Source organism: Antechinus flavipes, chromosome 3 (assembly GCF_016432865.1).
Source record: "Antechinus flavipes isolate AdamAnt ecotype Samford, QLD, Australia chromosome 3, AdamAnt_v2, whole genome shotgun sequence".
In the NCBI taxonomy this organism is placed as follows: Eukaryota; Metazoa; Chordata; class Mammalia; order Dasyuromorphia; family Dasyuridae; genus Antechinus; species Antechinus flavipes.
The window spans coordinates 416,132,906-416,158,412 of NC_067400.1; the positions used below are offsets into that span (position 1 = coordinate 416,132,906).

The window sequence follows — 25,507 nt, forward strand, 5'->3', positions numbered from 1 at the left end:
AAACTCCAATACAATTATTCCTTCCATATTGTGGGGATTAGGAGCACAGGGCCCTCCACAGTCTGGAAAATCCACATAAAATTTTTTGATCCTCCCTTCATATCAAAGAAGTCTGAATTATCATGGTATTAAAAGATAAAATGTGTTGACATTATACAGTACCACATATTTTGTACATTTCTGAGTTCCTAAAATTTTCTATTATCTGTGTACTCCCCCCAAAACTTTCCCCAAAATTTCCATTTAATTTTTTATGCTAACCCAGAAAATATCAAAACCATGATGGAAAAAGCAATGAGGTGAAAGGCATAACTACTTTTTATGCAAGGATACCAAGTATTAAAAGAACAGACTTATGAAATGGGAATTTGCAAACATTAAAGCATTACATATCAATACCAGGATTTTTACAAATGTCATAAGGAAAATCAATAATTGTTCAGAGCTTACATATCACTTTCAGAAGAAAGGATCAGACAGGTTTCACAGAAGTTGTGATGATGATGGTTTAGTCATGTCCATCTCTTCATGACCTGATTTGGAATTTTCTTGGCAAAGATGCTGGAGTGGTTTGTCATTTCCATCTCCAGCTCATTTTGCAGATAGGGAAACTGAGGCAAATAGGGTTAATTGACTTGCCTAGGATCACATAGGTAATGCCCTCTGAGTTCAAATTTGAACTCAGGTCTTCCTGATCACAGATACAGTTCTATTAACTGTATCACTTAGTTTCTTTGGGGGGGAAGAGTTATTTAAATCAGTTTTTGAAATGTGAGCTCCCCTTTTCCACAAATATTAAACCTGGTGTATTTGGAAGTTTTAGCCATGCTTTTCTATTCTATGTTGTTTTTTCAACAAAAGCAATGGAAGGGGAAAGGAGGGTGTCTACTGAGAGCAAGACCCTTTAAAGAGAAAACAAGGAAAGGAAAAACACAGTCATCAGGAACTTTGCACTGAAGTTGGCAGGATGGGGCAGCAAGGTTGCTATTGATGTTTGTCCTGAGTTTTGTAGTCAAAACTCCATTAAAACTACTATACAAATGTGCAGTGTAGGGCATGCCAGAAGCCTAGAACAAAGTCTAAAGGCAGACTCAAGACAGGGGATAATATCTGACTACAAATTATTATTATATCTGCCAGGTATATTTTAGGTGCTCAATAAATGCTTATTGAATAAATGCATCAATCAATCAATAAAGCAAATCACTAAAAAGAAAAAATTAACAGGAATATATTGTGATATATATATGCATATATATATATATATATATATATATATATACATATTTGGTAGTAGCAGTTCAATTTAAGTCTGTAAATCAGTGGTAAGAGTAGTCGGAATGCTACGTCATTTTCATACTCATGAAAAATTTTAATACCAATGGGACAGAAAGTTCAAAAGCAGCATTCTTTTGAATTCTTTTCTCCTTCATCCTTCATGCTCCATTTATCTACACTAATGATAGGTTGAATCCTTCCTATTAACCTAGTTAGCATTTAAATACATTCCATTTTGGGACAGTATACTTATCAGAAAAGTTATTGGGGGAAGAAGGAAAGCTAGGCTTACTGGTGATGATCGCTAAGATGATAGAATTCCTTCTGATATTTTGTTGGACAATTTTGTTTTCATTTGTATTTCATAAAATCATTGACTTAGTGCTGAAAGGGAACTTTGTTGTTTTTTTTCAATCATGATCAACTCTTCATGACCCTATCTGGGATTTTCTTGGCAAGATACTGGACTGCTTTGCCATTTCCTTCTGCATTATAAGTATAAATAAATATATATATAGAAATATATATATAGAGAGAAATATATATATATAGAGAAATATATATATATATAGAGAAATATATATATATATACTTATGCTCTTGTCCAGTCATTTCTAACTCTGGGATCTCTTTCTTGTCTTAAATAATGGAGTGCCTCATGTCCTCAATACTGAAATCTGTGTGTCCTTAGTCGCTGCCCCCAAAATCTTTCTTTCTCACTGACTAGACATTACAGAGCTCCACCCAGATCCATCATTCAAAGAGAGAGCCCCAGGAAGACTCCTCATTGTTTCCTATCCAGCTGCAGGACTTTGTCATGCCTATATCACCTTCTCCTCCTTTTTAATTTCTTTTTAATATTTTTTCCCTAGCAGACTGTAAAATTCTTGACGGCAGCTGGACTGCCTTTTGATTTTCTTTGTATTCTCAGCACTTAGCACAATGGCTTGAACAGAATAGTTGCTTAATAAATGTTTCTTAACTGACCAATTTCACCTCTGTTTGCCTGACTTTTCTCATCTGTAAAAACAGCACCTACCTCCGAGTTGTTATGAGAATCAAATGGGATTTAGTGGATGACTTAGTGTCTTTGATGTCTGACCAAGTTTTACAAATCAAATTTGTAAAGTGGTTTGCACAGTGCCTGACACATAGTAGATGCTATTTAAATGCTCACTTCTACTCCTTCTCCTGCTCCTTTCGTTATTATTAAGTAGAGTAATCTTGTCAGTAGGATAATCAAAATACAAGGAATAGATATTCCCAGGTATTTGCCAATCAATTTAGACACCATGACTCTGAGTCAAGCTTGATCAGTGCAATTGACAATCAGCACATAGGTGAAAGGATGCTAAGTACCTGTTGTGATCAAGGAACACCTTGAGAGAAAAGACCACTCCAAATACATCTGAACGAAGCCCAGAGACTATAATTGTTCATATCACGTAGTATTAGGCAGTCTTGATTATTTGAGTGACATAAGTACCCTGGAGTTGAATCATGTTCAGAAGATCAATAGCAAGATGCCTCCAGATGAATCATGGAGTAAATGTAGCCTTCCTGTTAAATGGCTGGGAATGTGTCCGTAATTGTGACATTATCTTCCACTGGACTTTCTTATAAAACTTGTCACAAGAATTGAAAGGATCACCATGCATCCTACAGATTATAAGGATCTACCAATTGATAAAACTGTGATGTGAATCTGTGGCAGACCCAAAGCGTCTACTATTTGCCATAGGGGAGATGATTGAGCAAAAACCTCTAAGAAAGAAAGTGGCTTATACCTCTAAGTATCTGCATCCCCAGAACTGATAATCATTCAAATAGCCCAAACATAAGAAATTTGTAGAATGTTAGATGAATGAATGAAAAAAGCATTTATTGAGCATTGTGTTAAGTACTGTGATTATAGACAGAAAAATTAAGACAGTTCTTGCCCTCAAGAAGTTTCTCACTGCAACTGGGGCCATCTCTTATCATTCTAATTTTTATCTTTCCACTGTACCCACATGGGTCCGGAGGAGAGAATAAGGCTGGTGACTTTGCACAGCCCCCTCACATATACCCATTTAACTTGCAGTCGTGATAGTGCCTTCCTGATGTCATTAGTTCTCTTTAAGAATAAGGACAAACAGCAACAACTAAATATATACTATTAAAATTAAAATATATGTTATTAACTATATTAGTTAAAACTGAAATGAATTAAATTAAATACAATATAAATTAAGTATAATAAAAGAAAATTAAACTGTAAGAAAAGTCTTTATGTCCTAAGGATTCAGCATGAGATGGGAATAGCAAAAGCTAGAAGTCTCAGAGCAGCTAGGTGGCACAGTGGTTAAAATGCCAGACCTGAAGTGAGGAACAATCATCTTCCAGAGTTCAAATCTGGCCTCAAACTCTTACTAGCTATGTGACTCTGGATAAATCACTTATCCTTGTTTGTCTCAGTTTCCTCATCTGTAAATGAGCTAAAAAAAGAAATTTGCAAACCACTCCAGAATCTTTGCCAAGAAAATTCTAAGTGAAATGACTAAGCAACAACAATAGAGGTCCTTGGGTCTATTTTGAAAGTTTATGTGAAAAGCAAGGTCATTTGTCAGGAGCTAGACATTTCACCAATTTGCTTGAGAACTAAAAATGATCCTTTTGCTCAAAGGGAAACAAAAAGAAAAGGTTGAGCACTAATTAAATAGAACAGCTTTAAGCTAGTTATATTTGTCCAGTGGGCTTCACAAACTGTGTTGATGCATTGTGGAAATACAAGGATATCAGTAATAAGAGAAGTGGTTCTTAAATCTAGAGGTTATTCTAATGCTAATTCTCACAGAGGATTATCTTTGTAAACCTCTAAATCTTAGCAAAGATTACTAACAATTCGTCATCATTTATATTATTCCAGGTATCTAATCGATTAATCCTTACAGAATGTCTTCGCAAATGGGTTCAATTCTATTCAGCAAGTATTTATTGAGTATATTACTATGAAGTAACTTTTAGAAAGGGAAAAGCAAAAATGAAACAATCCCTTCTCTCAAGGGATTTACATTTTCCTGGGGGAAAATAATGTTTGTATAACAGTTAAGTCAAATCAAAGTAATAGACATAATGGTTAGGGAACTGGATTTGGAATCATAAAGGCTTCTTGAGTTTTACATTACATATTTTCTAAACTGTATGCCTAGGAAAGTCACATAATCTCCCTGTGCCTTTCTTCATGTGTAAAAAATGGGGGCTGGATTCACTGGCTTCTAAAGCCTCTTCCAAATGGAAATCTCTCACCTTCTAATTTTAAATCCAAAGTAATTTTGGTAAGGTAGATAACAGAAGCACAAAAAACTGGAAGTATTACAAAAGTCCCATATGCAAGAGAAGACTTAAAATGATCCTCCAAGGGAGCAGGAGAGGTAAGGAGAAAGAGCTTTCTCAGCATGCCCTTGCAGAAGCACAAACCTAAGAGATGACATGTCTTGTGCCAAGGATAGCAAGTTGGCCTTTTTGACTAGAACAGGGTCTGAGGAGGAGTGATATAAAATTCAGTTGGAAAAATATTTTGGAACCAGATTATGAAGAGCTTTTAAAATGCTAGAAGAGTTTATTATTAAAATATATTCAATTTACAACCCCAGTTGGGAGCCCATTTTCAAAGATTCTAAATTGGGGTGCTATTACATTAAGTTCTAATGATCAGAACATCAAGAGACCTTAAGAAGAAATTTCAGAAACTTCTGTGTCCTTTTGATACATCAAGTATTTGAACAGAAAAAAGAGGAATGTAAAATTAGATTATCTAATGTCAACTTCTTAGGTTCCCAATGCAGAGTTGCTAAAACTATTAAATTTCTGTTTGTTCTCTGAAAGGCATCCATAGCAGAGCTACCCTAGGGTCTACTTGTAGAGGAATAGGTTTGTTGTTGTTGTTGGTTTTTTGGGGGGTTGGTTTTGACATAATGCTATCATGGGCTGATGTCTTGACTTTCATGGAATTGGATTTAATTGAGGCACAGTGGCACAAAGTTATCAGCCTCACTCTCTGATCATTAATGTCCAGTAGCAGGACAAAAGTTAAAATGGCAAGTAGTTGACTTCTAAATCTTACAAGCAAGATATAATAATCATACTTTTTGACAACAGATATTTCACCATACTCTGTTGGAGCCATATTTAGCCAAAGAGGCTCATGGTACTAAAGCATCCGATGCTTGTCATTCAAAGACTAAATTGAGCACAGAATAAAATTCTTTACAAGTTGACAAAGAAGTCCCTCTATCATCATGGCAATCTCTTGGGTTTGTGCTTTTGCAAGGCTCCTTGCATACTGAGAAAGCCCTTCCTCCTGACCTCTCCTGCTTCCTTGGAGGCTCATTTTAAGTCTTCCCTTATAGATGAGGTTTTCATAATGCTTTCAGTTTTTTATGCTCCCCTTATCTACCCCACCAGTAAATTCCATGGCTACATCTGTCAATGGACCTTTACAGTGCCTTCTGAAGATGTCTACTTGCATCTGTAGTAACCACGTTTGTAGCATTGGGAAATTTAGCTTGGTGCTTATGAAAAGAGGCTTAATTATAGACAGGAAAGGTCACTATTAAATGCCAATATCTTGAGCCTTCTCCTCTGAAGGTTCTTAAAGTAGAAGTTCTGATGATAGAAGGACCTCTCTAACCTACCTTTTAAAGCTGAACAAAAGCAACTGTATAGAAACTGTGCGGTTTAACTTCCTTCTCCAGAGAGACAGGTTAGTCCACAGTGAGACTGCCAAAGGAAATAAAATCATTTGCAAGCCATAAATGTGGGTTTATCTTCCCATAAAAAATACTTTATGTGAAGAAATTCCATTGGTTCAGAGGATTCTCATTATGTTATCTTGGCCACTCAACATGCAGTGTATCTGGGATCTGTAGGCATGAGAGCATTGGCTAGAAGCAATGTCTGTTGAACAAAGAATAATAGTATTTGCTAATTCAGATACCAATATACCAAATATACCAAATTTATATAGCATTTATATAATGTTTTATAGCAAATATACCAAAATATACCAAAAGCAGTTACTTCTTCATGAAAGTAACTGAGAAGGCGGGGTTGAGAATCCATGCCAGTTCTGTGGGACTTTTTAAGTAAAATAACTTTTTGATTGAAGTTGTTTCCTCAAAATGTCTCTAAGTACTCTGTTCCATTTTAAACCTTTGCTGCCACAATCATGACTCTGCTGTATGCATTTATAACACAGATTGCCAAACACCATTGTTTCTGCTGATGCGTATGTATTTACTAGGTGGCACTGTATGTGGAATACTAGACTTAAGAGTAAGAAAGAACTGAGTAAGAAAGAAAGACTTGCCTTAGACATTTACTAGTCATATGCCCCTAAGCAAGTCTTCATACCCCTTGGGTTATTTGTGTGATGCAATTAAAAAAACAGACTGTGTTCTTCCATTTTGATGAAAAATGTAGTGTGAATTTTTTTGTTTGTTAATTTATAAGATATAGATAATAATAGCACCCAGTTTACAGAGTTTACATGCAGATAAAATAAAATGATATTTTATAAGTTCTTTCTAAGCCATAAAACATTATATAAATGCTAGCTAGTATTACCATTGACCTCAGTTAATTTTCAAGTAAGGAATAGGACAAGAACTTTATCTAAGGATTACTATTGTACTGTCCCTTCCTTCAAGCAAATAATTAGGCTAAAATGGTGGTACAGAGTACTAAAATTATCCTCAAGTGGACTTTTGGTTTCTCATTACTTTATATGGGATAAATAAATTTCACTCTTTACTGAAATACAAATGACTTGACTCTTCAAGACTTCTATCTTCATCCAGATTTAATAGAAAACTAATGATCAATTATTTGATTGATCAAATTAAAAGATTTACAAGAAAACCCAAAATATTACTGAATGCTTTTTTTATTTATACCTACTCCTTGTTTATCTTTTATTGTGAATGTCATATATTACTAGAAACTGTGAAGTTAGACTCAGATGTTCCTATAGTGGGATTATGGAATCTGTCCAATGTAAAGTCTAGAGTAAGATCGAGGGGTGACACTGTTACATGGTTCAACTTCAGTTGCATAGTGTACTGTACTGGAGTCGAATAGACTGTATACTCCCTAGCTGTGTGACCCTTAATAAGTCATTTTACCTTCCTTGTAAAATGGAGCTAGTAATAGTAACTACCTATTATTGCAATGATCAAATAAGACAACATGTATGAGGTCCTTTGCAAACCTTATAATACTGTATGTTGCTGTGAATAATTTTTTAGTCCTTTCTGACTCTTTGTGACTCATTTGGGATTTTCTTGACAAAAAATATAAAAGTGGTTTGCCATTTCTTTCTCTAGATCATTTTGTTGTTATTTTTCAGTTGTTTCCAGACCCACTTTTCATGACACCATTTTGAGGTTTTCTTGACAAAGATACATGAGTGGTTTACTATCTCCTTCCCTAGCTCGTTTTGTTGTTACTGTTGAATTGTTTCAATAGTGACTGACTCTTTGTGACATCATTTTGGGGTTTTCTTGGCAAAGACACTGGAGTAGTTTGCCATTTCCTTCTCCAGCTTATTTGACAGATGAGAAACGAAGGCAAGTAGGGTCACAAGATTACTAAGTGTCCAAGTCTCATGAAGATGAGTCTTCCTGATTCCAAGTCTAGTGTTCTATCCACTCTACCACCTAGCTGCCCCATGGTGCTATATTAATGCTATTTATTAATTATTATTATTCCTCTCTGGGGATGACTTTATCATAACAGAACTATTCTGTTACTGCATTCCCATTAGGGCCATTGGTTTTTCAACTTCCCCAAGACTCCCAAACACTCTTTGTGCAATGCTGGGATTTTTGTCCCATATCACAGAGACAGCCTGGCAAAAAAGCCAAAATTGCAATGACTGTCAGCTAAATTTGGAGCTGGGATTTGGAGATAACTCACAGGGGTCATGAGATGCAATATAGAAAGATTATTTTGGGGAGGTCTTTAATGTTTCATACCTTTTTATGGAGGTAGTTTTGATGTAGTCTTGAATTTTTTTAAAAAGTCAGCCAGGTACAAGGCCCGCCCTTACCTGTTACTGATGTTTAAAAAGCCAATATGTATTTAATGTAACCTGGTGTTGCTGTAGATTCCTGATAATATAACTTCAGTTTAAAAAATCAAAGTACATTTTCCATCAAAATGGAAGCCTTTTTTGCATCACAAAATAATTCAAGAAATATGGAGACATGAAATTAGAACACACCTAACTGGAAACTGTCAATTTATGTCTTTTATTTACTTAAAATAGTCAAGAAAGGTTGGAAGCAGATCAAATAATTAAAATAAATAATTAAATAAAAATCACTTTGGAAAGTATGAAAAACCAAACATAAAACAGTTTTATCACCTGGAATGGATTAGGGATTCTTTCATGCCTTGATTAGACTAAAATGTGTAACTGGAAGACTAGAGGGTAGAATACCAAACTCCTCCCCAAAGCCTTTCTTTATAGAAGACAGAAAGTGGATTTCCAGCTTATTCTACTTTGCTCCTGCTACTCTTGCTGTTTAAACTTCATGGTACTAAATACCCCTTGCTGTCTCTACCCCTCAACCCCAACTTTTCAGCTTTTTTTTCAGTGTTATCTTCTCCCATTAGATTGTAAGCTATTTGAGGGCAGAGTCTGTCTTTCTTTTTCTTATTTGTATCCCTAGCCCTTAGTATTGTGCCTGCAAATAGCAGATACTTAATAAATATTTATTGAATTGAATTGGTACACCTATAGATCAATTATTGAATTGAATTGAATTATTTGTGGGGTGAAATATGAACTTGATTTATTCAAATTCTTTAAGTACCATGTAGATTAGAATCAAAATTCATTATCCTTATAGACTTGTTTCCAAATTATAGGCTTTTTCAACATTATTGCTTTGTGAGGTTGACCTTTTCCTGTCTTGTGGTTTTGTGCTGGGCTAAAATCCTTTTCTTTTACATTCCCCAAATTTAATTTCCCTAAAATAAGGACTTATTTTCCTTGTCATTGTGCAGGGTGATTAGAAATATACTTCTTGTTTCAAAAAGCAAAAACAAAAAAATGATCTAAGGATTAAGTATATCTAAATTTAAGCATATTATTATAAAAGTATATTCAAATGACTTCCTTTACCCCATTATTTGAAAATGAATAGTTGTACAAAGAACAAATAGTTTTATTCTGAGTAATTTCAAGTAACATGAGCACAAATGTACTGTTAAATCATACTGATTCAGTTTTACTATAACGGAATTTAAAAAATCAGTTGTTTTCCTGTTCAATAGAATTGTTAAAATATATAGTATAATTTTTAAAAGCAGTCAAATAGGAAATAATTTGAAAAGGGGGCTTTGGTGGGATTGAAAGTTGTAGTACCTTAATAAATATGCACAGTGTCACTACATGTAATTAAGCTAGATTTGATTCCCGGATTCCTGTCTCACTCAACCTAAAATCCTACAGATAGAAAGCCCAAGTCCATAGACTTTACAAGCATTATCATAAAAGATTCCACTTATTTTCAAGTTGTTGCTTAACTCTGAAAGACCTAAGGCAGAATCAGGGCTTTTATTCACAACTGTGGACTAAGAAGTTTGATAATTGAGAGATTAAGTAAAGCTTGACTCTATTTCAACTCTTTTTTTTAAGTGGTGGGGAAGTAAGGAGGTGGCAGGGGTGGAGAGAATGTCCAGACGTCCAATTTCACTGGTATCAGGAATTTCTCTGTGAAAAAACCCCTACAGCTATAACTTCAGGTCTTAGAGAATTATCTGGGGGGCACTAATAGATTTCAGTTTAGACCCAGGGCAAAACTACTATGGTTGGCTATGAAGGAAAGAAACAATACTTTCATCCAGTTTCTTTAGTTGCATAATAGAGACTTTCCTAAATGTACTTGGATCTATCTGATAGTCAAAAACTTCTCTGCTCTTCACCTAATTGCTTCATAAACTTACTTGTCTCTTTAACGGAGTTGTGTTGCAGTTGCTAGCTTCACAGTGTTTACATACATACATACATACATACATTATATATTAATTACTGGGCAATAAGAGATAAAAATTAGTCTCTCTCTCCTGAATAGTTTATTCTTTTAAAATGTCAATTGTGTGTTTCAATCTCACCTTGCTTTTAAAATAATAAAAGATGCCATTTTGTTATGATGTATGACTCACTCATTGCTCATTATCTTCCTACTGATATTTTTTTCCCTTGAGCCAGCAAGAAAATCTAGGAAGAGAGAGAGGGAAGAGAAAGGGGGGGAGAGACAGACAGGGAGAGAGTGAAAGAGAAAGAAAGGGAAAGACAGAGCGAGACAAAGAGAGACAGTGAGAGAGAAATAGCGACATACACATACACACAGAGACAGAGAGACAGAGAGGGAGAGAGAGACAGAGAGACAGAGAGAGAGGGAGAGACAGAGAGAAGGAGAGACAGAGAAAGAGGGAGAGAGAGAGACAGAGACAGAGAGACAGAAAGAGAGACAGAGAGACAGAGAGAGGGAGAGACAGAGACAGAGGGAGAGAAAGAGAGAGAGAGAGAGAGAGACAGAGACAGAGACAGAGACAGAGAATCAGAAAGAGAGACAGAGAGAGGGAGAAACAGAGACAGAGGGAGAGAAAGAGAGAGAGAGACAGAGACAGAGACAGAGAATCAGAAAGAGAGACAGACAGAGGGAGAGACAGAGACAGAGAGAGCGGGAGAGAGACAGACAGAGACAGAGAGACAAAGACAGACAGTCAGGGTGAGAGAGACAGAGACAGAGACAGAGAGAGAAGAGGAACAGAGAGGGAGAGGGAGAGAGAAGAGAGAGAGAGAGAGAGACAGAGAGAGAGAGAGAGAGAGAAGAGAGAAGAGAGAAGAGAGAAGAGAGAGAGAGAGAAGAGAGAGAGAGAGAGGAGAGAGAAGAGAGAAGAGAGAGAGAGAGAGAGAGAAGAGAGAGAGAGAAGAGAGAGAGAGAGAGAGAGAAAGAGAGAGAGAGAGAAGAGAGAGAGAGAGGAGAGAGAGAGAGAAGAGAGAAGAGAGACAGAGAGAGAGAGAGAGAGAGAGAGAGAGAGAGAGAAAGAGAGAGAGAGAGAGAGAGAGAGAGAGAGAAGAGAGAAGAGAGAAGAGAGAGAGAGAGAGAGAGAGAGAGAGAGAGAGAGAGAGAGAGAGAGGCAGAGATGAAGAGTACTGTCCTTAAATACTATTGCGGAGCTTTCATTGGTTATCTACTTTCTTAATGTGACCAGTCTAATCCAGCCTTGCCTGTTAAAACCCTCCCCTCCCCCAGCCTCCCTGTGCTAGAGTGAGGTTAGCAGGGTGTCTGTTGCTAGAAACTGATTACATTCAGTATGTGGGCATCTTTCATTCAAAATGGACAGCACTGTAGTTGAATAGGCAGGAAAGCTTTTAGAAGTGCATAATTTATCTTATTCCCATGATTACTAAAAGAGGATCGGCAAGAGATGTTTGGATTTTTGTATGTTAGGATAGATTCTTTTTCAGTTCAGAGCCTTAAGTTTCCCAGAGCTTAAATAGAGAGCCCTTTAAAAAAAAAAACAAAAGCAGAAGCCAGAAGAATCTGTCTAGTTAAAGTCGACCTCTTTTTAAGAAGTGCTTCATCATCCTACTCCACCTCTCCGTGATGTTTCTCTGCGGCTCTCTGTAGGTTAGGGGTCTGAGTTGCTAGCAGAATGCTCATTTTATGAGCTGAATACAGTTCATCGACAGACATAGATCAATATAAGTCTTTCTTTCCTGTGCATTCCAAAATGCCATCCAAAGAATCTTGGTCAGGGAGGAAAACGAATAGACCTGCAGTTCACAAATCAAAACGAGAGAACCGCCAGCAAGATGTGTTGATAGCAGCCCTGGGAATGAAACTGGGTTCTCAAAAGTCATCTGTGACAATTTGGCAACCTCTTAAACTCTTTGCTTATTCGCAGTTGACATCCCTCGTTAGAAGAGCAACTCTGAAAGAAAATGAGCAGATTCCGAAATATGAAAAGGTTCATAATTTCAAGGTAAGAATGCCTTCATTTTTTTAACCCCTCTTTAGAAAGAAAAAGTGTGTTATTAGTAGAAAGATTCACTATCAAAAAGATAACTGCTTCTGTCATTTAAAAACAAGGGTAATAATAAAAATGCTTATGCTGTTTATGAGATTAAGATGCTTTTAAGCTTATTTTAATAAAAGATAAAAAGTTAAAGTTTAAGAGAAATCCAAGTCCATTCATTTTCTGTAGTACTGTCTTTAGGAATTTCTTCTAATCGATGCATTTTTACTAAGTGTTCCCACTAAAATAAAGAAAGCTAACACTTAATTATGATGCCAGATTAATTTTTATTTGTGATGCAAATGTGTCAAAAGACCTTTGTTGATCCTTGATTAGAGGATTAGATTTTAGCTCAGTTCAATTCTGCTAAGTAGCCTTGGATGTGAGAAGCATGTGCTCTTGCATCTGGATTGAGCAGATGGTCTGCATTTCCCTTCCTTTCTGGCTTTTCTCCTGTGTTAATGAATTGACCATGATGAAAAGAGTAGGGCTTACCCTGGGACTATTGAAACATTGACACTAACAGCTACTCTTCATTTTTTTGCATAATTTTCTTGCACTTTTATGTAGCTTTTAATTATTGTTTAATGTGTTTTATCAACTGTACTTCAGTCATTTTCCATCAAGATGATGTGTGGGTGGGTTGATGCAAAGTGTATGTCAATGCAGCATGTATTGATAACATGCTGCCTGCCTTGTAAAGTCTTGGAAACCTCTTTCAACAACATTCAGCTAATATGCAGTCAATCTGTGCATGGCATACAAACCCAGAGCCATTTCCTAGTTATGTGCACTGGCGTTTTCAAGGGTGACATCCCACAAGTCACGTAACTTTGCTTCAGGTGCTTGCAGCACTAATCCTTTCATCTCAAACAGAACATCTTTTGGTCTTTAATATGGAAAGAGGGAGAAACTAGATCACAGAAGTGTTATGTGGAAGAATATTTTCAACTTACAATCTTGCTTTACAATTAGTATCTTAAAACTTACATTTCTTTTATTTAGATGTCAAATAAAAATTTCAAAGGTATGCACTGTAGTCATAGTGAAAATGGCTTTTCATGGGATCAGGACTATTTTCTGATAAAGCATATGATCATTAAGCAGGATTTCCAAATGTATGTAATGAATTGCATTCACATCAGATATCTGATAAAGATATAATATGCAAGATATACTTCAGTTCATTCATAATAGGTAAAAACAAGTGAATGGCATGAGTAAGTACTCTTAATATTTGAAAACTATCATGTACAGCTCAGTTCCAATTAATGTGCAAATCCCTCTGAGTTAGAAGAGTAAATCTCTTTTACTTAAAATGAAGCAGGAGTAGGTCAGTGAACTTAATATCTGATTCAAAATGCAGGAATAATGCTTTTGCATCTAAGATACAGTCTTTTAATATTGAATCTGATCATCTTTCACCTGTTTGCTGTGTCTCCGTTTTCTTGTGCATGAAAGGGTTAACAGAAAAAGCAGATTTCACAAGCTCTTTATTAACTAAGTAACACTCCCCCCAGACTATAAAGCCTATTTTAGATAGGAATTTGTACAAACACTTCATCCCAATAGTTGTCATCTGATTTATAAAGGCTGAATTATTCCTTCCCTGCAGTGAAATGGTTAAGATTTTGAAGCATGTGCTCAAAGGTACACACACTAATCTGCTATGCAGTAAAAGAATGACCTAGCAAGGATGCCATTTTGGTATTGAATCTAATTTATTATATACCTTCTATTGGTTTTGATTAAATCTACTAGAGTATGTCTAGTTGGGAATTTGCTGGGTTTTATTTTGCCATCATCTGAAATAGCATATCCTCTAGGTATTTTGATTGGCTCTTCCAGGTATTTCTAAGTTTTAACTTAAAACCTGACACTAATGGGCAAATGCTGTAAAGCAGAAAGTGCTGACTGTGGAATGAGCTGGGCCTCCTCTTCTGGAACTAAGACTTGTCCTAAAGATAGTTTTTTTTTTTCCTTTTTAAAGAAACAAACCTATAAAGAGGATAAGGTTTCTTCCTCTTCTGAAGTTGATAAATTAAAACCAGCTTGAACAGATTTAATCTCTATGGACCCTTCTAACTCCAAATTCTATAATCCTATGATTCTTTTTTTTTTTTTAAGATATTTCTATTTGGGGGAAAAAAAGCTAGATCAGAGAATGATTTTTTTGAGATCCACTAACAAGGTTGACAGTCTCAGGTTTTTATTCTCATCCATTAAATTTATTACTTTGTCATTAAAACATATTCCTTAATTAGCTTTAAAAAATTTTAAGGGGTGAAATCTATACTAAAGCTCCCCAAAGATCCCATGATCAAATTCAGGTTCTAAAAGCAGCAACAAAACTCTCCCACATGCATGCTTGCTGCCAAAGGCCCTGTTTCACATATGGATGAATTGTTAAAAGAAAAAAAAAAAAGAACCCTGACCAATTTCTTGTGGGTATTCACTCCAGTGGTCTGGCCATTGACTCTTTTCCTTTAGGAATGTGCTCTGCTTACCCAAAGGCCCTTGCAGCTTCATTTTAATGTGGTATTTTTCTTTGCTTCCTGTACTTCCCTCTTATGTAATATTGCTTTGTGGTGTTGAACAGCTGCCAAGCCTCTTTTCAGGGGCAGAAGCCAAGGATAGCTTACATCCTTGGTGCAATTACTTACCTAGGTGAAAGCCAACATGTTAATCATTTAAAAATCAACTTTGCCTAGCTTCCCAAATTCTGTCTTAATAAGAGGGAAAGTTTTACATTTCATTTTTTTGTGTGTGTATAGACAGAGAAAGAGGCAGTTTAGGGTAGCACAGTGCCTTGAATGTAATAGTCACTCAATAAATATTTATTGATTGATTTAAGTCTAGGCATTATAAATATTTGTTTAAAGGAATAGCACTGGAGATGTACCAGGAGACTTGCGCTTCACTCTGGTGAGAAGTCTACTTCTTACCACTTATGTGACCTTGAGCAAGTTATTGTTCCTTTGAGGATCAGTCTTTTCATTGAAAAATGGGTTTAGCAATACCGACATTCTTTACCTCAAAGTACTGTTACAAAAAAAAGCTTTTTGCAAAGCATGAAGCACTATATAAATGCAAGCCATTATTCTTTATTATCCTATTGATTTTCATTGTTGGAGGAAGCATCTATATTCCTTAGATGCATCTGAGTTTTTTTTTTAAGTTACTATTACAAATAATAAACTTTTAAAAAGGCCTTTTTAGTTCTTCTGGGCTCAGTTAAGTTTTCTTTTAAAATTATTACCTTAAATTTATTATAATTTATCATGAATCACAAAAAAAACTTTTAATCAGGAACAAGTTGTATGATACAGTAGACAAAGTACACTGAGAATTGGAGGAAGCTGATTTCAAATCCCTGAATTCTCCTTATTTTCTATGTGACTTCAACAAACTACTGAATCTCTCTGGGCCGTTTCTTCATCCACAAAATTAGGAGGTCAGCCTAAATACTTTCTAAGGTCTTGCCATTGTAAAATTTATGCTTCTAAGTCCTTCGAAGAAGGAAAATTCTTATTTTATATATATATATATATTATATATATATTTCCCCCTTATATTAATAAGAAAAAAAAAGGAACCAAACTGAACCTCAAATTAGTTTGGTTGTAAAATTATATCCATATGTCTCCATTTGGGAATGAAATGTTTGGCACTGTTTTGTTTTGGAAAGAGAAGTAGAGGGAGAAATGTCAAGATGTCAATTAAGGGAACAAGCCTTTATGAAATGCCTACTATGTTCCAAATACTGCCCTAAAGACTAGGTACTGAATTAAAGATGTTGAGAAATTGCTGAGAACCCTGGAATGTCTCTTTGTGATGGTAAAGAATTGGAAACTGAAGGGATGCCCATCTGGAGAATGGCTAAACAAATTATGGTATATAAATATGATGGAATACTCTTGTGCTATAAGAGTGAAGGTGATGATTTCAGAGAAAATTGGGAAAACTTATATGAACTGATGCAGACTGAAGTCAGCAGAACTGCTGAGAGAACTTTTCTCTCTTTCATTTTCTTGCTTTGTTTTTTCTTGGAACATGCCTAATTAGTATGGACATTTGTTTAGTGTAAGTATACATTTTTGTGGGCAGGTAGGTGGCTTAATGGATACCTGAACTGAAGTACCACACCTGAAGTCAAGAAGACTCATTTTTATGAGTTCAATCTGGATTCACACACTTACTAATTATGTGATCCTGGGCAATTGACTTAATCTTGTTTGCCTTGGTTTCCTCAACTATACAATGAGCTGGAGAAGGACTTGGAAAACTACTCCAATATCTTTGCCAAACAAACAAACAAACAAACCTTAAATGGAGTCATGAAGTACTAGACACAATTGAAAAACAACAGCAAACATATTTGTAATGGGTTTTTATCTTTCTTGCCTTTTCAATAGATGGGGAAAGGAAGTTAGAGGGAAGAAAAGATTTTGAAGCTTAAAATAAAATAAAATTGAATTTAAATAAAGAGTTTGTAAGATGATGAAAATGGAGAAGCTTCTTCATTTTTTCCTTCCTTCCAATCATTCTAAAATGTTATATAAGAGCAGTTTTCTGCATCACAGAGTATCATGAAATCATCTGGAAGGATTTGTTCTATCCATTGTTTTTTTTAATCACCCGACATGGTATCATATTAAATTTTTTTCTTCATATCCTGTACCTATTAGTTACATGTCCCTTAATTAAGATGATCTGAAAAATAACCACAGTAGAGCATACATGTTATAATAACAGAGGTGGTATTATCATTAAGAACCAATAGTCAAGCATTGTATTAACATATTTCATAATTGTGGGAGAGTTTACATGAGAAATTTAGCCCCTCAAAATTTTTTTAAATCATTTTTATATGAGAAGGTAGTTTTGAAGACAAAATATTAAATCTTTTTGTTTTTTTCCCCACAGAAGGAGCATAAGTTTCATCTTTAGTTTATGTTGTAAGCTATTAGATTTTTTGAAATATGATTTCACATTTTACAGGATAGAAATTACTGGCATAGAACTTTCCCCTAACATCATACTATGAGAGCTGCCTAGATAGTTTAGCTGAGAATGTCTTTTCCCAGACTCCGCTTCTCTATTCAAATTTATTTAATTTTTACTGTTAGCTCCTGAATGTTCATATTACAATTATAATTACAATAAGCAAGCAACCTATTGGAGTTTCTAATGAAAAAAAAACAAGTTTAGGCCTCACCTTTGTGCACTGTAGCCATGACATTTAGCTTTGAAGCATCTAGCTGGTTGGTGATAAATGGGGACAAGTAAAGTGATTAAAATCTGGTTAAAGAATGAATCTTCTTGAATAGTCATTCAACTTATAACTGAAATCTATTAGGATTTATACAAGTTGACATAATGATCTTAAAAGACTACATCTGATCTTTAATATGGATTGTTAAAATAAAGAAAAAATATAGTAAGTGTGAACTTTTAAGAGTATTTTAGAAAATACCTGACGTCTAATGGACTGGATAATAGAATATAAGGTCCTTGAAGGCAGACTCTCAGAGATCTGTGCCTTTAGCACCTAGTGCTTTGAACAGGGCAGGCATTTAAATTAAAATTTATTGTTGAAAATAAAATAGCATAAAATATAATGGCTTAGAGCCATAACAATGAATCAATAAATCTTGGCCAACAAACCACTCTGCTCTTAATAAAAAATAATCCATTTCCTTATTGGCCACCTGAGGGACTTGGACACTAATGCAGGAATTCTTAACCTTTTTTTTTTTTCCTACCATGGACCTTTAAAGCCATTTAGCAAAAAGTTATGAATCCTATCTCAGAATGACATTCTTGCATCAAATAAAATATACAGGGTTACAAAAAATCCCAATTATATTGAAACAGGGTTATAAAATATTTTATAAAACACAAATTCACAGACTAAGAATTGATAGTCTCTGGATTAGATATTCTTTCCAGGTCAAACATTGTAGACTTCTAATAATATATTGATAAAATTTGTAAATATATTTTTTTCTGTTTAGCAAAGCCATCCTAGATGGCCATACAGGAGTAAGCAAATCACTAGTCCTGAGCAAGAGCTGAAATAGGTTAAAAATGGAAGTACATACAAGTAAAGTCAGAAGAAGAGCTCTTCATCCTAGTTTATGTCCCTTATAGTATCAGACATTAACACCTTCCTCATGGTAGTCACTCTTCCAATACTTGTCAAACAAATAATCTCTTCACAAAAGCAATTATCTCATAGTTTTGTCCCACTGTGGAAGGCAGTAACTCAAAAAACTTGTCATAATACTTAGAAATTTTGCTACCAATTGTAGCATAGCAGTTCCCAATAATTTCTTTTTCTTTTAGTTCATGGGCCTTCAGTAGCAATGTCTGTTGTTTGAATAAATACATAATTTCAAATATTTATTTGTTGATACTTTTACATGAATTTGAGGCAGCTAGGGGCACCAGGACAACTAGGTGGTGCAGTGTATGGAGTGCCAGTCCTATAGTTAGAATGACCTGAGTTTAAAGCTGGCCTCAGATATTGACTTAGCTGAATGACCCTGGCCAAGTCATATAACCCTGTTTGCCTCAGTTTCCCCACCTGTAAAATGAGCTGGAGAAGGAAATGTCAAAGTACTCCAGAATCTTTGTCAAGAAAACCCCATAAAGGGTCATGACTAGTCAGACTTAAAACATTTTTTAAAAAAAATACAGGTGGTAAGTAGATAGATTTCTGTACCTGTGGTCAGGAAACCTGTATTTCAGATCTGACTTGTCATTTATTTGCTGTATGAACCTGAATGAATCATTGTCTCAGTTTCCTCAACTCTAAAATTAGAATAATAATAATATCTACTTCCCAAAGTTATTATGAAGATCAAATGAAATATTTGTAAAGTGCTTATAAGCTTTAGAGTACTATAAAAATGTTATTATTTTTATTGGTCACAAAAGAATCATTTTAAAAGATACATATATGATATTTGATTTATTCAGGTATGTTTGCTTATTTATGGATTCAAATATAGATTTTGGGACCCCTGCAATAACGTCAGTTCCTTCCTCTACTCCCTATAAAGGGTTTATAGGATATAGGTTAGAAATCATTGCTTTGCAGCACTAGGTCATTATTGTTCTTGTATAGTTATGTACTATTCTTTCTGACTCCATGGACCATGCCATCCATAGGGTTTTCTTGATACTTAGTGGAGTGAGTGGTTTTCCATTTCCTTCTCCAGCTCATTTAGATCAAGCTTCCAATCTGATGATTGTCTGGGGAATTAGGTCACTGGTCACTTCTGATTATAATAACCTACATGCCCAGGGATTGGGTGATGTTTTAAATTTTTTCTTTAATTTAAAAGTAGACAAATGCAATACGACAATTTAGAAATCACAGGCCAAAATATTTTCCTAATCTTCAGTTCTTGTGCCAGTTATCATTATCTCTCCTATAGACACTGATATGTAAATACCTTTCCATATCAGATTTAAAGAGGACAAATAGCAAATGTTTATGCAAAAATGAGATTAAATTGAATTTTATTGTGTAAATATAAGGGAACATTTAAATGAAATCCATTTATTAAATCTGAATCAGTTGCAAATGATTCAGGCATAAACTCCAACTCTTTGAGCTTTGGGCAGTGTCAGACCTGGGCATGGGACAAGTCTGACAGAGGAATTCTGGGAGGGAGTAGAAGGAAAGTTCCTTTGAAGTCTTAATTTCGATGGGCACTTGATAGAAGTACTCACCACATGATTGCACATAGATAGGAACAGCAATATCTGACAAGAAGATTAGCTATATGAGATGAGAGTTAATAGAGTTAAAAATAACATCGAAGTTTTAAAACTGGAAGATTGGAAAAATGACAATTCCTTTAACATGTAGTAGATTGGAGAAGAGGATGAAGAGGGTTTGAGGGAAATATAAATATTCCTGATTCCAAGTCCAAATTTTAAAAAATAGAACAGGGCAGTACAGAACAAAGCAGGAGAAGAGAAAAAAAGAAAGAAAGAAATAAGAAACAGAGAGACACAGATCATCTGCTGAGTGCCAAGTTCTGTGCCTGGTGTTGAAAGTGCAAAAAGCAAAAATAATCTCTACCTTCAAGTTGTTTGCATTCTATTGGAGGCATCAAGATATATAGAGATATGTATATAAAGAATATAAACACAGAATCAAACTTATTTCTACTTTTTATTCCTTGGTAACTTGGCATATTGCTCTAAGTAATCACATTTTGCATTCTGTATCACTTAAAGATTTGCAAAGCCCTTTAGCCACAGAACATTATATGATGAGAATAGTTTGTGGAAGAGCATCCCCTCATCCAGTGCCTTCCTATTTTAACCTATTATCCTTATTCACCAAAAACTATTATCCTTATTAAGCTCTGTTGTTGCCATGTTGCTAAAACACTATTCAAGTGCATGCCTCAGTGGGATTGCAAGGGATATCCATGTCATACTCTTTAAATTTACAAGTTACAAGTATTATACCAATTTTATAGATACGTAAACCAAATCTCTAAAATGTAAAGAGGCTTGCCCATAACTATATGGCCAGTAAGTGTCAGAATCAGAATTCAGGTCACCATAGCTGTCTGATTATGGCATTTTCTGAAATTTACTTGGGACCATTACAGTAAATAACAGGTAGCTGAGTGGCACAGTGGATAGAGTGCTGAGTGGGAAGTTAGAAAGACCCAAGTTCAAGTTTAGCCTCATTCACTTACAAGCTATATGACTCTGGCAAGTTACTTAACCCTGTTTGCCTCAGTTTCCTCATCTGCGAAATAAGCTGGAGAAGAAAATGGCAAACCACTCCAGTATCTCTGCCAAGGAAACCTCAAATGGGGTCACAAAGAGTTAGACCCAACTCATCAACAAAACAGCAACATTTTAAGGTACACTGAAATCCCAATAAGTGTAAAAATTATTTTTGTAATTTCATATTGCCTTGAAATTTCTTCACATTTGTTCTGTGGATTGTGGTTTTCAGAGTTTTCTATATCATAATTCATTCCCTGGAAACCCCTAATGTAATATTTGTACAAAGTTTGCCTAGATTCTGACCTTCAATGTCTAAGATGATTCTCAATCTGCTTCCCACCCTCTCCACCCCTGCCCAGGTTCCAAAAATGTTTTCTCCCTACAGAACTGTTTCGCTGCCATGAATTATTGTTTCTTTTTAAAATGTAAGATCATGTGGTTTAGACTTCTTCTGTGCTGTTTTTCTGGTATATCATCATTCTGGCACACAATAAGTGATTAATAGATGCTTATTGACTTGAAGTATAGAGAAAGAATATGTTTTCATGGTAATATTTTCTTTTCCCAAAATTTTTGGCCTGTAAAAATAGTGCCATTCATATTTTGCCTTTGTTACTGTGCAGTTTTAGTGCGTGGGCTTAAGCCTGGTAGATGCTGAGATACTTCAGGAATGAATCACTGGTGAGCATATGATGGTTGCTATCTGGGTGATTGTGGGAAACTTAATCTTTTTTAGGAGAAATAACAGCATTACAATGCAGAAAAATTTCTCCCAAATTTATTGGCTTAATCTGAGTTATAAAAGTGATTTGTAATTTCTCTGACATTTTTTTCCCCTGTCCATTCACTTGTATTTATTGAGCACTTAATATATATGAGTCACTGTCCTGGGTACCTAAAAAGATAGGAAGATTTTTAGGACATAGCTCCTCCCCCCAAAAAAAGAAAAAAAATGAAGGTTCCCATATAGTAGCAAATACAATGTATATACACTAACTACTAAGTAACAGTATTATGGGTAGCCAAGTTAAATGTCGAGAGCCATAACTAGGGCAGGTTACATTTATTGTCACAGTATACAAGCTTAAAGGGACCTGAATTTAAAGGACATGACATTGGTATCTCTTGCAATCCCACTGAGGCATGCACTTGAATAGTGTTTTAGCAACATGGGAACAACAGAGCTTAACTTTTGGTGAATAAGGATAATTGGTTAAAATAGGAAGGCACTGGATGAGAGGATGGGGCAGGCTCTTCTGCAGACCATTCTCATCGTATGCTGTGATATAACCTTTTCTCCCAAAACATCTAAGGTCTCTTTTGCCTGGGAGTATTTTGGGGTCCTTGTCCCAGGTACAAATATTGTTAGAAAAATAAAATACTCTTAATTTTTACTGTCTGAAATAGGTACTCATCCAATCATCTATGTTTGCTTTCTGATGGACACCTATTACATAATGTTATTGAATAATCAGCTATTTACAGAGTCTGTTTCTGTCAACCAACTTTATTCTCCTGAAGCATTACAAATAAACTCAAAGGGGCCCTTTGAGAAAATTAGTGTCAGAAAAGAAACAAACTGGAAAAAGCATTGCCTGGTGCCTGACCCCTTAACACAATGATTTCCAAAGTACAGTGCTTACATTCCAGGGAGTAGACAAGATAATTCACTGGCATTCGAAAAGAAAATATCAGACTGTATATTTATTTTTATTTTTATCTACAAGGGGGTCTCTCATCCCGTGAGGTCTTCATGTAAAGGCTGGATGACCAATTATTAGCTATTTTATAATGATTCCTTTGGTATATGGGAAAGAAGGCTGCTGACATCCTTTCCAAGTCTCAAATTCTGTGATTCTGTGAAATAAAAAAAATTAGGTTTCACTAATATTTAATATATGGATTGATGTTGGCATCCTCACTCAGTCCATATGCCAGATGGTCACCTGTCATATATGCTACCTGAGGTATTGTGAGGAAGAGTGGAAGTTACACAAAGTAGAGAAGTTGATATTAGAGCCTCTACATTCATTTGCTTGCAACATACTGCACTTATTGGGATTTGTATGTGCCCAATTAAGTGAATTTACAAAATGTATTATCTAGTTTTAACCAAATTAACTCTCATAAAATAGATAAGCAGCTTCAAAAGATTTTTGTTAGGAAACAGTGGGATGTAGATAATGCTAATAAATAATGTAAAGCATAAGCAAACAACGAAAATGACAGAGCTACCATCTCTACCCATATAAAAAGGTTTTTATGGGCGTATCACAAGGTATAAACAGTGACAGCCTAATAAGATCCAATACTAATTAGTCAAATTTATTAGCAAAACATTTGGATAATAAATACAATAAAATTATTCTTTAGATAATTGTTTATTTTATTTCTATCTTGTTCTTTTATAATGTCTACTTTTAGCATGTTTTATAGTGTATTTAATGTATTGCTGTTAAGTTTTGGTCATGTTTGACCCTTTCTGACCCCATTTGAGGTGTTTTTAGCAAAGAAACTGGTTTATCAGTTCCTTTTCCAACTCATCTTATAGATGAGGAAACTGAGGCAAACAGGGTTAAGTGACTTCCCAAGAACATATAGCTAATGAATGTTTGAGGTCAGATTTGAATTCAGCTCTTCCTAAGTCAAGGCCAGTGCTGTATTCCCTATATCACTTAGGTACCATCAATAGATATTTACTAATACATGGCATATTAGTTAATATTAAATAGCTTTCTATTTATTAGTGTCTACTATGTGTCCACTCTGATAAACCTGAAGATGCAAATAAGGAAAAAAAAGCCTTCTCCTAAAGAAACCTATAATCTAATTAGGGGAGATAGTACACAGAAGGAATTTTATTTATTTTTTCTTTAAAAAATTTTTTATTTTTTATTTACAAGATATATGCATGGGTAATTTTTCAGCAGTGATCCTTGCAAAACCTTCTGTTCCAACTTTTCCCCTCCTTCCTCTCACCCTCTCCCCCAAATGGCAGGTAGACCAATACATGTTAAATATGTTAAAGTATATGTTAAATATAATATATGTATGCATATCCATACAAGAAGAATCGGACTTTGAAATAAGGTAAAATTAACCTGAGAAGGAAATCAAAAATGTAAGCAGACAAAAACAGAGGGATTGGAAATACTATGTAGTGGTTCACACTCACTTCCCAGAGTTCTTTCATTGGGTGTAGCTGGTTCTATTCATTATTGAACAAATGGAACTGGTTTGGTTCATCTCATTGTTGAAGAGAGCCACTTCTATCAGAATTGATCATCATATAGTATTATTATTGAAGTATATACTCCTAGTCCTGCTTATTTCACTCAACATCAGTTCATATAAGTCTCTCCAGGTCTTTCTGAAATCCTGCTTGTCATTTCTTACAGAACAATAATATTTCATAACATTCATATACCACAATTTATTCAGCCATTCTCCAATCAATGGGCATCCACTCAATTTTCAGTTTCTGGCCACTACAAAGAGGGCTGCCACAAACATTTTTGCACATACAGGTCCCTTCACAGAAGGAATTTTAAAAGGATTCTCTAATCCTCCATTCAAAGAGGAAAAGGCATTTGAGGGTACTGAGGTGTTGAGTGCCAAAACTGAAGCCGTCATCATAATAAAAACAATAATATGGGTATATAATTTATATATATATATTTATATATTTCATGCTCAAAAATATTTCTGAGAGAGATGTACAATCAAATAAGTTAGGGATTCTTAATACAATTATGAAGTAATTTAAAATTAAGTTAATGGAAGCCAATAAAATTCTGACTGACTTTTTTTTTGATATGGGGCTGAATTTTTCTATGCTGATATTATTTTAAATTTTGTCATCACCACATCAGTTTTCCATAAAGCTGTGTATACTTTTCCCCCTCATATGTTTAATAATGACAATCGAGCTTTTCTTCCTTTCTGCCTAAAATGGAAGGCATTTAAAAAACCCACAGTCCAATTTTTTTTCAAATCCTTTCCTTTCAAATCCTTGCAGCATGGATAATGCTCTATAAACCTTATGAATGTCTCTTCCGTGTAACCCAACATGTAGGCACCCCTAAGCGCCAACTCTGTAACATAAAAAGTGTTGTCTGGGATGGCATTAATGAGGCATTTGCTCCAAATATTGTAGATAGTTGTCATAACTTCTTACCATCAATTTTTGTTCAAGTTAACTTGAGGTCATGTTGCTCTATTAGGCTCTCTGTGGCTATCGTAACATCTCAAATGCCCCTTTGTAAACTGAACCAAGCAGAGGTAGAGGAAGGTACAAAGAGAATCTCATTTCTTCCTCCCTACACCCTTAGAGTTTATTTTCTAAAGCAGGGAGAAGAGAAATTACTAGACCATAGAATAAGAATTA

The 25,507-nt window shown here is 35.1% G+C and overlaps 1 protein-coding gene across 1 annotated transcript in view; it reads left to right on the forward strand.

Annotated features, from left to right (window-relative positions):
* Nucleotides 1-25,507, forward strand: part of CHN1 (chimerin 1) — a 265,138-nt gene that overhangs the window by 199,907 nt on the left and 39,724 nt on the right. The window contains exon 8 of the mRNA XM_051986172.1: nt 12,244-12,321. Coding sequence (XP_051842132.1) covers nt 12,244-12,321 — 78 coding nt within the window. The remainder of the gene's footprint in view (nt 1-12,243; nt 12,322-25,507) is intronic.